General features: G+C 35.3%; 1 protein-coding gene across 1 annotated transcript in view; it reads right to left on the bottom strand.

Annotated features, from left to right (window-relative positions):
- The window catches only part of SPATA17 (spermatogenesis associated 17), a 101,241-nt gene extending 86,310 nt beyond the window's left edge, over positions 1–14,931 (bottom strand). The window contains exons 1-4 of the mRNA XM_026088851.1: positions 14,839–14,931; positions 9,351–9,440; positions 8,060–8,141; positions 1,902–1,952 (exon numbers count right to left, since the gene is read on the bottom strand). Of these exons, the coding sequence (XP_025944636.1) occupies positions 1,902–1,952; positions 8,060–8,141; positions 9,351–9,440; positions 14,839–14,906 (291 nt within the window). The 5' untranslated portion in view covers positions 14,907–14,931. The remainder of the gene's footprint in view (positions 1–1,901; positions 1,953–8,059; positions 8,142–9,350; positions 9,441–14,838) is intronic.
- Between the last annotated feature and the right edge of the window lie 91 nt (positions 14,932–15,022).

Genomic DNA, 15,022 nt, shown 5'->3' with positions numbered 1-15,022 from the left:
AGGGAGGTAGAGATGTAAACTGACTTCTAAGCTATGACCATGTGTTTTTGCCCTCAATGATACTTCTAACACTGAAATTGAAAGTGCCTTTCTAATCAGTGACTGGAAACTGAACTAAATTGTTTAATAATGTTATGAGGCAAAACAAAGTAGTCAGAAAAGCAGACATCAGCTATTGCTATATTTTCAGAACACTGAAGTATATTAATTGTGAATCAAACTCACAGTGTGTGAATGCAATGCATTGTTGGCTTAGAAAGCTTAAAGTCCAGCCCTACATCTTCTGCACACAAACTCCCCAGGCCTTATTCTCTACTGTCCTACACCTTGGTTAGTTCTTCAATAACTGGATGATGGCAAAAAAAAAAAAAAAAAAAAAGCTTGTTTCAGAATGTTAGCTTTTTTAATTAGCACTGCAGATATGGGTGCACTGGATTTAGATAGAAGAGAATCAAATTCTGACATTTGTAACTAAATAAAGATCTGTTCTATTGTCTCTACTGATAAATGTCCATTAAAGAAAAAGACATGACTGAAAACAATGGCACTTTGAAGATTTATATCAGCTAATGATTCAACATTATACCTCTATTGCAAATGAAAGGGAACATATTCAATTTCTTTTAAAAATGAAAGACCAAATGCAAAACTTCATTTAACTAGAATACATAATTTGGTCTTGAAATGCCTTCTGAAAGTATAGAATCAATTTTTGAGCTGGCTTACATCTTGTGCTTTCCTACAGATTTCAACGGTATGAGTATACAGCATGTATCCACTGTGGAATACTTTTAAACCAGCTAACTAAGGAATAAACTAGAACAAAAAAGTCAATTTCTGAGCAATTAGATTGCTGCTGAATGCCTTCACCTAACTTGCATGAAATGTAAGATCCTATTTTGTGCCTTTGGAAGAAGGATCACCAAGTCAAAAATTTGATGTGAACCTAATGATACATCTCTTGATTCTGAGTAAAATAACTCTGGTGCCAAAATAGGCACCAGAAAGGCCACTGCAAAATTTAAACCTGTCCGGGGAATCTTCCTAACTTATAGGAGCTTTCCTGGGTTACTCTCCATCCACATCCCCACATTTGGTGGAATTCAAAAGGCAGGCTATGGCTTTTTCTAAAAAGAATCAGATGCCTTGCCTAAAAAGATAGATAAGCCAAGCCCCTAAATTAAAGCAGTTCTTTTCTACAAAATGAAAGAATTAAAGAAGGTAAAAAGATTTATCTCATGTTCTTTTCTTGTTTGTTTTATATGTTTGTTTAAGTGCAGTTCCAAAGTTCAGGGGAAAAAAATGCTAATTTCTAATTAAATATATTTTGCAGTTTTCTCCATGACAAATATATTTCTCATTTGCTATATATTTACTAAAGTTCAAAGATTGTCCACACACTTCTTCATCTAGAAAAATCACTCATAATAACATCAATGAGATCAGTACAGTTCCAACTCTGTGTTTAGGTAGTATACTTGTACTTCGCTATCTGAGTAACCCTTTTGAGATTCAATACATGATAATAAGGTACTAACAAAAGAAGCACTGATACATCAACTGACATGAAAGTTCTATAGTTTGTTAGAATTGTAAATATATGCTTACATTTGTAAGGGTACTCAGATAAAATATTTGTTTGTTTTGTCATTATCATATATGGTAAGGTACAATGAAAATTTAAATGGGGCAAGACACACAAATGCCTTAAATTCAGCTATAGTTTTCAAATACATCCTAGATTACTGAGTATAACTTTAATTTTTAACTATGTACTATTTCCCGTTGTTGCCTTCAGCATATCAATCAAGTGTATATTATTCTGGTTTGCTCATTTTATTAAAAGCAAATTCGGAGCACAATTGACTTTTCATTTGTTTAACAAGTGAAGAAATATTTACCCTGACAGCCATTTCATTGTAGAAATTCATCTTCATAATAAAATATGCTGTCTGTGAATCAAGAAAAAAAAAAGATGGCATATATTTCAGTTACACAAAGACAGTGCTCCTATTTTTACATATAAAAGATAGGAATCTTTATACATAATACATAATAAGAGTTCTAGGCTTAGAGAGAATAAAATCAAACTTTGTATTGAAGAGATAGGCTTCCTAATACATAATGCAGGCTTAACCAGAAAAATCTATGGTAGTCAAACTAGGAGCTAATGGAGATATATGATCATAAAATGCTCTCCGCTGAGTTTGATAATCAATGGTGCTCTACTGAGAGTAGAATAACAAAGCAGAAATATTCACAAGTGCTGGTGACACGTAGTATTGTATGATTTATTCACTGGGGTTCTTTTAGCCAAAACTCACAGAAACATAAAAGGAATTCATATTTCAAGACGTCTGGTTTAATGAAAAATTCAAAGAAACGCTGTCTTCAGTCGAAATCATTCAAGGATACGGATGCAGTGATGGAGCAAAATTGTGCCTTCCAACCATCTGTACTAAATGTTATGTACTTAGCTGCCTCCCGAGTAATCCTTGGGAATTTTGTTTCATTTAATATTCATTTTAACATCATAAAATCATAAATACAATGATATCGTGTTACAGTGAATCCCCTGATATAGAAAACATTTCCTGAAGTCCTGGTTTCCTTCCAATAAAGAAGAATTCCTCTCCTAGTGAACGAATCCCCTATTATACTAAGCAATCACTTGGCAGCATAGGTTATTTTAATGGATACATCACTTTAAACTAAGCTTTCACATCTGTTCCGCCCTCTAATTACAAATGCAAAATGAACATAATTCACAATTGTATCATAAAAAGTAAAATATAAGTACTCTGAATGCAAGAGTATGTCCTTTATTTAGCACAACATGCAGCTTTTATGTGTTTCTCATGTTTTAGACACAAATCAAAGGCAAAAGTGCTTTCCCCTGATATAGTGATTTTCTCCCCCATGGCAAACAGGAATTCTCTATAAAAGGGTTTCACTGTAATTAGTGTTATTTGAATTGCCTAGTCTGATCCAAAGCAAATTGTCTGTGGAGAGCAGCAGGACTGGATTATTTATCAACAGTCTGGGCAATTAAGAAACAGTTGGCTGCAATATGTTATTTACAAATGAACACAATGATGCTACTTCATTTTAAATTCTCTTTCTTCATTACATTAAGCAAGGCATAATTCCTGCAGTTTAATTAAGGTGCATTTAAAATGCTCACTTTAATATCATACAGCTCTACTAGTAATACAAACAATAGAAAAGGTATTTTTTGTATGAAAGAAGAATGCAGGATTTCAAAAAAAGTTTCTCATATACACACAAACACACACACATATATATATGTATACACACACACACACACACATATATATATAAAAGAGGGAATCTCAGTCCCAAAGGTATGAATTAGAAGAATTAGTGAACTCTATCTTCACTTTTCTCTCCATAAATGTTTTCTGAGTGATACTATCTGTAGACAGCTAATTTTGCAATGAAATAATGGTTGCCAGGCCTAAGTACATTCTGAAACTGTTAGATTAAATTGATACAATTTCGCTTTGTAGCTCATCTTTTCTTTCTTTGGAAGGGAAAGCAAGAGTTGTGGCACCACCAAATAGATAAATTACATTTTTAATTGGAATTGCTAGGTTTAAAAATGATCATTGGATTTCTGTGCCTCAAGTGATTAAATTAAACAATCTCACATGTTTTTGTTTATTCTTCTTATATTTGAAGGCTGTAAGCACTTAGGTCTGAATCCATCCTATTTCCCCGAAGCTCCTAATTTGGAGACATAATATCATTATGCTCTTTATGTCACCAGTACTGAAAGACAAGTAGGACCATTTGCACGCTGGAGCTGACTAAGATTTGAAGAGCTCTGCAAATGCATCTCCCTCTATTTTTTACAGAGATAGTCAATGGCAACTAGGCTCCTAACTTACACACTGAAGTTAGGCGTGACAAATTCAGGCCTTACTCTAACGCTACTTAACAAGGTCACTCACATCAGAAATGTGAGCTGAAAGGCCTCTATGGCCACCTCGTTTCTTTTGCAAATGGATTTGCCCTCTGTTTTCTAATCCCAATTAGAGCAAAATGTACTAATTCTGCTATTAGAAGTGCTTGAGAATGTATTCATCCCTATTCACAAAAGTACTGGCGTAACTTCGTGCTTCAACTCAAGTCTACACTTTTGTGTCTCCCCACTAAAGACTCGTTTCTGAACTGGAGCCTTCCTATCCAGTTCGGAACCATTGTTTGTACTTATCTCTGACATTAACATATAAATCCCCCTACTAGTTTATTTTAAAGGCTATGATTCTAAAATATATTTGGACCTCGAGTATAAATTGCTGTACTGCCCTTAATCTACTTTCTCCTTTTCTTACTATTTAAAAATATGTTTGGGCTCCACCTACAAAAGCAACATGATCTGTTTCTGACAAGTCTGTTTATTCTTTATATAGAAATTTTGAAGTGACAATTTCCACAGAGAAGCAGAAATTTGACTGAGAGAAGACTGAGAGAAGGCACCAACATGTGGCCTAAATTGGGAACAAGCACTTTTTTATACAGTGAATAGGCATTTGCCTATGTATTCCTATTGGATTGGGATTATTTAAAACTAGTTACTGAGTTGAAGATAAAATATTTAAGATGACACATCAAATATTCATTTTTTTCAAATGCAGCTCCTTCCAAAGTGAGCTGAAAACATGCCCATCTTCATATCAACCTCATATAACCATGAAACGTGGAATTCCATTTGCCTTAACAGGTRACTTCCTGTCTTTAAGAAGTATTGTAAAGCGAAACATTGATATATAGTTTGATTTATGTTCTGGAGTTTATCTGATTTTAAAATTCATCCTTTTCTGCAGGTCATGCAAGACTTTCAGAATCCAGGACTACCAGTATAATTAAAGCATTAAGAAAACTACTATGAGCTCAATTCTTAATTTTAACTTGAGACTAATATTAAAGAAAAAACTTTTTTTCTGAATTGCTATATTTAAAATATAGCAATTCTATATTTAGAATATAGACATATAACAGGCATATAAAGACCATAAAGAGTTTGTATGTACGTATTTGAATGATCACAGGAAGAGGCACTAGAGGAGTAACAAATGAAATACTAGTAGTGATGCACATATGGACAGCCAATCTGATGAGCCTCAGCCTTTGTTATTTTCCGCATCAGTACCACTCACATTTCACAGTTTTGAATATAATCATTAAAATGATTTATTATCAAGTAATCATTGGTATTTTGTACATATGCTTTGCCTTGTTTGCTGGCAGCAGATACCAATCCAGTCATTATCAGCAGGCAAATTTTAAAGTGACCAAATTTTTTTGTATCTAAGAAACTATCATGTCAAATATATCTTTGTGTTTCATTATCAGGAGTCATCACAACAGTTATTAAGAAGATTCAGTGCAAATGTTAACTGATTTTTTAACTTAAAAGTTGCCTTAAGCTGCTGAAAAGACTTTTGTTTCATTTTAAAATGTTACAAATTTAGCCAGTCATGATCAAGTAGAGATAGCACAACAATGAATGTAGGGAATGAACTTAAACTTTATATCTAAGTTCGATCTCCGAACAAAGAATATGGAATATAGCAGTTTAAAGGGAGAAAGAGGTGCCTTTTAATGTGCTACTTACATGGCTTTCAGGTTGGCCTCCACATAAGGTTATGAAATTTAGTCCTCTTCAATCGAAGAGATAGCAAGCACAAAATGAAGCATTTGAGGAAAAAGGCTTTCCAGTGCTGATTGCTGTACAATTCATAAGCTTGCTGGTAAGCTTCAGTTTCTCTAAGGCCCTTGCTAATATTGGATAACTGCTGCTATCCAGAAACCGAAAGGATTCATGATCTGATTCAGAACGTGTGTTTTAAGGGTGGGCTTGCTCTATTTTTTGTCCTATGTTATTCCACAGAAATTCAGATTTGGCAGGGGCTTATCAGTTATGTTTACCTGAATAACTATATTTTAAATCAGGCTTTATAGGTCATTAATTTTTTTCAGACACTATAGATTTTAAAATGTAAAACTGAGGGTTTTTTGATGCTAGTTATTTTGGCTTGGTTATTACAGAGAATCTGTGTTAATTTGAAAGRCTCCTTTGTCTTAAAACTAAATTGTCAGAAATTTTTTTAAAATGGTGGACAAAAGAAGAAAGAGGTAATAAAATAAAGAGATGAGTTAAAACAGCTTCAATTTCATAGAATCTTAGAATAGTTGAGGTTGGAAGGGACCACCGGAGGTCATCCTGTCACAGGGTGCTTATTCCAAGGTGACATTGCAGGCTGAATCTATGAGAAGAATTATCTTGCCATCTCAGCTACATAGCACCTCTCAGAACAGTGCAATGCACAGCAGGCATGGTGGTGACATTGTTCTTTTGGTACCTTATTTGGGCACTGCTGTTTTTACAATCTTCATATAAAAATAAGTGTCTGAACTGACATCATTCTGATTAAAATAGGAAACTGATTATTATCTACAAAGAAATTTGAACATTCGCTGGCCAAAAGATAGCTCCTAAAAATTCTTTGTGATTGAAAAAATGTAGAAAGACCACCATTAGATTTTTGTCCTGCTTAAGCCCTCATAATGACCTGATGATCAGATGCCAGAAACTGACACTGATGATTCTTATTTTCAAATCTTGAAAGGCACAGAGACACACAGATCACCCTGCTTCTGAAGCACCAATCCACAATGTTTTACTGTAAAGAAATGTAAAACTTGAAAGGATGTCATGAGACAACCTGGCCTAAAACTCTGCCTGAAGTATATCTAAACCACCCATGACAAGCATTTTTCTAACTTGCTCTTAAAAACCTGCAGTAGAGGGGGTTCCACAACATCTTTGTCAATTTGTGTCAATGTTTCAAAGTAGGTTGATTTCGTCCTTCCCCTTTCCCAGTGGCTCCAAGGATCCTCTCTTTTTATTAACAAATTTCAATATATACAACATTATCATGTCTCTCCTCTTCCACAGAAGGTTTTTCCAGGTTAAACAATCCTTCCTAAACTCAGGGACAATATTCAACTCACAGCCCACATTTTTTTCAGAACAGAATTCAATCCAAGCATGCAACTATCTACTTTTCATGCAAAAATAAGAGTATTGTAGAAGATAAAATGAAAATCTTAGCCTGGAAGGATGACTCATAGTTTATTAGTTAGGAAATGTAAGTTGGAAGAGGTAAAATCTTTTATTAAATTACTGATAGACTTGGTGAAAAGCACACAAGTTTTCAGGCACACAAGTCCTTAGGCTTGAAAACATAGTTTATTAGGAGGTATGGACTTTAGCATATAATATGTGAACTATTACTGCTCAGTTTTTTTGACTTATCTGCTTTGAATGAAAGGCAACAATTTAGTTTTAACAAGACTAATCAAGAATAAATGACGTACAAGTTAAAAACTATTGTAATGTAAAATATTAGCATAAATTGATAAATTAGTGAAGTAAACTACTTATTAAAAACTTTATTGTTTTATGCTAAAGGCAAATTAGCTTCTTCTTAATCTCCTAAACCTCTTAACAGAGGTTTTAGCTAGTGTGCTATCATACATTTTTGCTATCTTCAAGTCCATAAAGGGAATTAGATTGACTGTGATCCGCTGTGTGCCTTAAGGCAAAATCTCAAATATTTCAAGGTTCATTAAGTAAGAAATTCAAACCACTAAAACATAGAACAGCAATGTGTAGAAACATTGGCTTATTTTATTTTAAGAATTAAAAGTTCTGCCAGGAAAAAAGCATCTCCAAAAGCTCCAATCCTGCAATTAGCATCATGTAGGCAGGCTTCTGCATGAGCAGATCTCATTGCTGGTTTGGGGACTAATGCTCCAGAGCTGCAAACACTTAGGCACTAACTTAACATGACCATCATGAGTAGGCTCACTGAAATTAATGGTGCTTTTCATGGTAGTAAAGTTAAGTATGCTTATGTTTGAATACAGGATCGAGTTTCAGCTTTTTAATTTCAGGATGAGTTCACATATTACTTTATATTTATGCTGTAATATACACAAACAAAATTTAAAAATTTTTTTTTCCTACCTCCACCATTTTTCTGAAGTATCTTCTACCTTGATAACCTCTCCACCACTTCTGTATAATAATTATTATATTGTTCAAATATCTAAAATGAAATATATTTAAAAAATAATTATATTGAGACATTATTAAAATATAACTGTACTTTAATATTTTGCAATATTAAAAGTAATATACAGTGTATTATCCTTACTTATTCCAAAAAAAGGGCCATTGCAAACATATTCCTTACCTAAAAGTGTATGTAGACATGCATACAGAAACACATTTATAAACTTTATATATATGTGTGTGTGCGTGTGTGTGTGTATGTGTGTATGTATACACACAAACCCACACATACTTAGCTTTTGGAATAAATGGGTCACTGCAAACTTATTTACTCTTCCAGCTATCATTACAAAAGATTTATGAAATAGCCTTAAGAATATAATGTGCATGACAGTTGATTTTATTTTCATGAACAGTTTTAACCAAACATATCTGACCAGTTCAGAATCTTTTCAGTTATATGCAAAATTTCCACTGCTTACAGTTTTTAGATATTTGACAAAACCCATAGTTATCTGGAATTTTAGACTACCTTTTTCCTCATGTAAAATTAAGATCATGTAAAATTAGTTGTAAATAATCGTTTATTCTGTCCTTATCATATATACTTTAATATGCTACTAAAAATCCTGCAAATGATGTCTGACATCAATTTTGCATAAAATAATGCAATCATTATTTTGGGACTGTTTACAAAAAGCTGTGTGTTGGGGCATTCACAGCACCTAACTATGAACACCTAATTTAGAAACCTTGCAGTACATATAGCATAACTCACTGAAAGCAGGCTTTTCCAGTGGGTGATTAAGAGAACCTAAATGAGAGAGTAATTCAGAGCACTCACAACTTTTCTAGAATAAGAGTCCGGCTGCTAGGCACTTACTAGGCAATTTTTCTATAATGTCCACAACAGCTGAGATAAGAAACATCTTTGCATAAAACATATATGAGGTACAACCTTTTTTTTTTCCAGTCATGCCAAGATTTCTTAAACAATACTGCATATCTGTCTTGAAAAAGTGGCTATTTCCATGCCACTTACCAGTGTCATGACATTTTAATCACATGCAGTTCCGAAAATCAAAAATTATTGTTTTTTACAGTGGTACAGCATACATTTCTTTCTATATAAAAGCAGAATAATGGCTAGATTTTTTTCAAAATCCTCCCATTTTCTTAAAGCCAAGCAATACTGTCTGGAAAAAAGATTGAAATACAGATTAAAATCAGCTAAATATACTACCTGATATAGGCTCGGACTCTGCATCCTCGAAACCAGCTCTGGATTTTGACAGCAGCTTTATACTCTTTCTTTCGGTGTTCATCTACAGATCTGAAAATACAAAAAGTAGTAAATATTTTTATAGTAGATATAGAAAATAAAAAAGTAACATTACTTGTCAGCATGATAATCTAGTATCAAAACAAAAAAGGCTTCTAAGTATTTCTTTTACTGTTGCAGCTTGTGATCTTTTTCACTGGGTTTTTTCACCTGTAATTAAAATTTTAATTCTGTATAGTTCAATCAATATAATTTACATTAATTGCATACCATAGAGATAACAAAGTCCCCAGTAGAAGACTGGTTACTTGAGAGACTGTACTCAAATTGTAAAGATTTTAGAATCAAAAACAGAAAATGAACTAAATATGGAGTATAAAAAATTAAATTTATAAACTTTACTGGGAATGGAGAATAAGGAAAAAGAACATCAAAGAGCCTCAGAACAATACATAAAGTATCCTAAACCATTCTACCTAAACTATTACTATGGAAATAAACTCTTAAAAACAATAAGGAAAAGTAAATATCACTGTAAGCTACTTCAATGCTAGAGTATCTGTAACTTGCAGCTGACATAACTTTTGGGAGAGTGTGCTTCTTACTCCTTTGTAATACTGAATATCCGTGTCAGCATGTCAGGGACTTCTTTTGTTGTAGGTGAAAAATATAGATAATGCTCTAACGATAATTAGTCCTGAATTATATAAAAATCCTTTAACTATATACAAAATTGGATATCTACAGGAATATTAAATAAATTAACCATGGTCAATATTATAATGATAAATGTCAACTGCTTTAATAAGAACTGAATATTAGGAGGAAGATCTAGTTCAAATACATTTTTAATGACCTATACAAAATATTTTACTTGCATATTACCTGTATATTATCACTGAAGAGTGATAACATCACTAATGGTGACAGACCTTGTTTGTAGACTTTTTTAATGAGTATGAATTTGAACTGATCTTTCAGAATAAAACTAGAGGATTTAGACTTTTAGCTAGTTTCTTAGGAAGGAATTTAAAGAACAGAAATATGAAGAAGAGGAAGAGATGACTGAAAAAGTGAGACATAAATGTAAGGAAAGAATATTATGAATTGGAGTATGAAGCAACAAAAGCATAGAAAAGAGATAAGATGTGGAAATTTTCAAACTTTAGAAGGTCTGGAATGTCAGGATATGAAATGTGAATGTTGCATAAAAGTAAGAATAAGTCAGGGAAGAGATCTGAAGAAGAACTGGAAACAAAGGGTATTGGTAAATAATTTGGACAGATTCTGAAGGGAAGATCACAGGGATCTTTAGCATGGGATTATAGTAGTCAAAGCAAAAGATTTTCGASTCTTGACAGGACTTTTCACAATGGGAATTCAGAGACATGGATTTTGGAGATAATGTAGAAACAAAACTGGCAGAGTATCAGGGTGTGATGCAGGCAGGCAAGGAGGAAAGAAAAGCAAACAAAATGATGAAGAGAGAATACAGGGAAAGATGAAGAATTTGTTTTTAAGTTACAGAAGAAGAAAGGTTATCTAGAAAGAGATATCAGTGCAGTAGCTGAAGATACAGGACAGACATAGGTGGAGAACTGATAACTTCAAGCAGATCTTTGAGAAGCATTAGCTGTCAAAGCTTTGCATTAAATACGGTAGTACAAGCAAACGGCAGGTGCACAGGTAGGGAAAGAAGCACAAGTGAAAAGACCCCATCAGAAACTCTGAAAATAACTCCAAAAGATAGTCCTCCCTTTTCTTCTTTCTGTGAATTCTTCTACTAGGAGAACTGTAACTGTGACAAAGCAAAAAGACACCTAAGGAAAAATATGTATCTGAAAGAGAGTTTTCAGAGTGTTCAGGAAGAAATTACTATGATCAGTTTCAATACTGAGGGGTGGAATCTAGCCACAAGATCATGTTTAGCTTTTATTTACATTTTTTCATAATAAAGTGTCAATAACCGTCAAGTTGATGAACTTAAAGTTATATTTTAATTTTCATGGAATTTTTACTGTCACATATTTATTAGGAATCTTTTACCAAATAGTTTACTTTGTTACACCTCCCACAGAATAACAATTAGATTAATATTAGTTAGCTCTCTAACTATCTGAGTGTTTTGCCAACATTAGTTGCCTTGGTAAACACTAACAAGAGTCACTTGTATCTGATAACTGAATATTATCCTCATTACTGATTTATTACTTTAATGTCTCTACTAAAGGATATTAGCTCCATTCATTTTGTATCTGCTGCTGCAGCATGTGCTCCCACATCACATTACATGGACACAAACACAGGTCTTCATTGTCACCTGATATGCATCACACCCATTCCAATACCTGGAAACTGCAGAAGACAAACCATCTTTTTATTAAGACCACAAAAAGTCAATATCAAAGCTGGCATTCATAGTAAAGAGCTCTCTTGTTCCTTTCTTGGACAGTTTCCTAGACTTCACAGGAAGCAGACACCTCCAGAAAACTTCACCCCAAGGTAAATGAGCTTGATGTAAAATGTATGAGCAGTTTGGCCCTGGCTAGGCAGCCACAATTACAGACTGGAAATGAAGGAGACAAGACATGGAACTAGCCTGGTCTGAGATGCTAGCTCCAAAACCAATCCTACTTACTTGGCAATGGCCAATGACAATGGTCTCCTTCTGGAAGAGCAGAAGTTCCCTCCTCTATTACTCCCTGTTAGTTGTCTAGTCAGGCTGTTGTCTTGCCTAGTTGAGTCAGTTTATAAGTCCCTGTAAAGTTCACTTAAGCAGACCAACAACAGACTTGTTTTTCTTACACTATAGTTCCACAAACTATATAGTTTCCGCTTTCAACTAACAATGCCAGCAAACTGAGTCGTCTGGTGTTTAAGTTGCTCAAGCTGATATCTGCCATTCTGATCAGATTGCATACTTACCATACAGTTTGAATTAAGCTTTTAGATAGTCACAAATACTTCTCAAAGACTTTACTGAATGTTACATAGGTACACTCAAGGTCAACATCTGACTTACAGATGTTACAGTACATAAAAGTAGATTATTGAAAGAATAAGTTATCATTTAGCATTAACCAGATCCTCTACATTTTAATGCTTATCCTAAGAGGATATTTCTCAAGGTATTTGCATTGGGCCATTGTTGGGTAAGTCCTTCCCTAAAGAGACACTTTCCCTAAAAAGAAACCATGATTTTAGGAGCCCCTAGACCTCTGACATAAATGGAGTTCTGCATAAAGTATGTCAGAAACATTATTAAGATCAGAAGAACATTGGTAAATTGATCACCCATCTAAACACAATCAACAGTCATCAACCTGCCCTAATCCTTAATGGAACAGAGGTAGAGTCCTAAAATAGCAAATGCATTTTGAAAGATAAAGAAAGAAAGAGTTTTCTAATTTGGGGACTTAATTTAAGGCACTTAATTACTGTGTTCCTCCTGTAGCAGTAAGTATTAGCAAAAATACTTCATTTTCACAAGGGTCTGTTTATGTCAGGCTGTGTTAGATGTTCTGCATGTTCTAGATGTTCTACACAGCTCTGTATTTAGATCTTGAAAGATAGGTGAAGAAAGAAATATTTTTATTTTGTTTTAAAATGTGTTTGACGCATATGGAAGTAAATCTTTCAGGTTTTACCCTTGCAAACAAAGTAACTTTATTTGCAACAAGGCAACTCATACAAATAAGGTAAATATTTGGTAATCTATATTCTGCTGCACCTTCCGATGATTTAAATTAAGGTAGATGTAAACACACTACAATGCCAAAAGTTAATTTGTTAAGTTTAAAAATTAAATACAGAAGTATCAAAAGCACTAAACAAGATACTCTGATTTGTTTCAAGATTTTACTGACAGTTTCCTTGAAGAAGTCCAAGATTCTCACCCTAAAGAACAAAGATCAGATTACTGATCAGCCGTTCAGTGGCTGAACTGGAGTTTTTGAAGGCTCTCATTGAAATTCTCAACTGAAGGTCTCTGAATTTCAAGAAGCTGATGGATTACAGCCTGTTCTTAAAAAGGAAACAATTCGGTTTTGGAAAACTATGCCAAAAAACAAATCTCCAAACATCAAGCATGCTGCCCTCCAATGGATTTCCATGTTTGGCTCTGCCTGCTCTTTCTAACTTGAAATATGTGAAATACAAGTATAATCTGCTGTAACTGATGCTCACTTAGTGAACTACTGTGTGTACAGCCACAAGAGTACAAGCTAAAGCTCAGGGAAAGAACAAGAAAACAGAATGCTTCATACACAGGCAGGACTTGAACTCTGTGTAACTTTTAGCAATGTCAGAGAGCTTTGTTATTCATACTAATGATGCTGTAATTGGTTTCTAAAATGAATGAGTCAATGAACAGTAAAGAAAAAAACTAGAACTAAACTAAACATTTATTTGTTTAGATATTAACATTACATTTTTAGTAACAGCAACAATATATTTGTATAAAAGTTTACAGTAGAAATCCATTAAATATTAAAATAAGTGTTAAAACTTTTATTTCTTAAAATCTGATCTGTGAAAAGTTGGCCTCCACCACCACCTTACAAAGAAATGAGCAGCACAAACTGTCCCACTTAGTCAAGAGAATGGTAACAGGTGATTTGATCACAGTTCGCCACTCTGTAACACAGGAGATTTCAGATCTTTAGTAGAAAAAGCATCTCTTTAATTCAGTACAAAAAGACAAAACTTATCCCAAGCTGCATAATCCAATTTAGAAATACATCTCAGTTTTTAACAGTGTGGATAATCAACATCAACTCACTTGGAAGCTGGGGGATTCTGTCTCTTAATTAAAAAAGTGGTATCTTTTGACAGGATAAGCTAAATCTCCAGTAAAAGTTATAAATTTAAGCCACAAGAGGAGGTGCTCATAGTTTATGTATGTTTAATAGGGATTTATAATGTATAAATTCCCTTGATAAAATAGTTGTATCACTGCAGCGCTAACACTAAACTCCGTTCCGTTCAAGATTAACTAGGGAGAGACAAATGAAGGCAGGCGCTGCATAAAACGCTCGGAAGTTTCAGCGGCTAACGCTGAGTTTCAGACGCTACTTTTCGCTCCAACTTAGCCGGGAGCGGAGGAGGGGAAGGTCAGTAATTTTTTTCGGGTCGCAAAAAGACTCCCTAAAAACACGGCGGGGCCCACGAGACGCCGGTGACCCCCGACCGCTCCCAGCCGCGGGAAGGCAGCTGGGCGCGCGGCCGTTGGGGGCGTGGCCCGCGGCCGTTGGGCGCGCGGCCCCAGCGGGAGGCAGCGCACGGCGGGGCGCGGGGAGCGCACCCCGCCGCGCCGGGCGGGGGAGCGCTGCCATCTCGTTACGGAGGGAGCCCGGGGGCTTCCCCGGGGCTACGGCGGCGAGCAGCGGGCAGCGCCAGCCCAGCCCAAGAAGGTGCGTGTCGTCGCGGCCCCCCGCGCCGCCCCCGTTACCTGTTCCGACGGAAACACTCCTCCCGCAGGCCCGGCAGCCTCGCCTGAAGCCTGGCCAAGGTGGCCATGCTTCCCTCCACCTCCCTCCCGACGCCGCCACCATGGCAACGGGGCCGTACCACTCCGCGCGGGCGCGGGGATGGCCGTCCCTCCCGACGCCCCGCCGGCAGGGCAGGGAGGGTGC

This window comes from Apteryx rowi, unplaced genomic scaffold (assembly GCF_003343035.1).
Source record: "Apteryx rowi isolate R43461 unplaced genomic scaffold, aptRow1 scaffold_79, whole genome shotgun sequence".
Taxonomy (NCBI): domain Eukaryota; kingdom Metazoa; phylum Chordata; class Aves; order Apterygiformes; family Apterygidae; genus Apteryx; species Apteryx rowi.
Note: the sequence above shows the minus strand (reverse complement) of the source record. Positions and strands in the feature narration are given on the sequence as shown.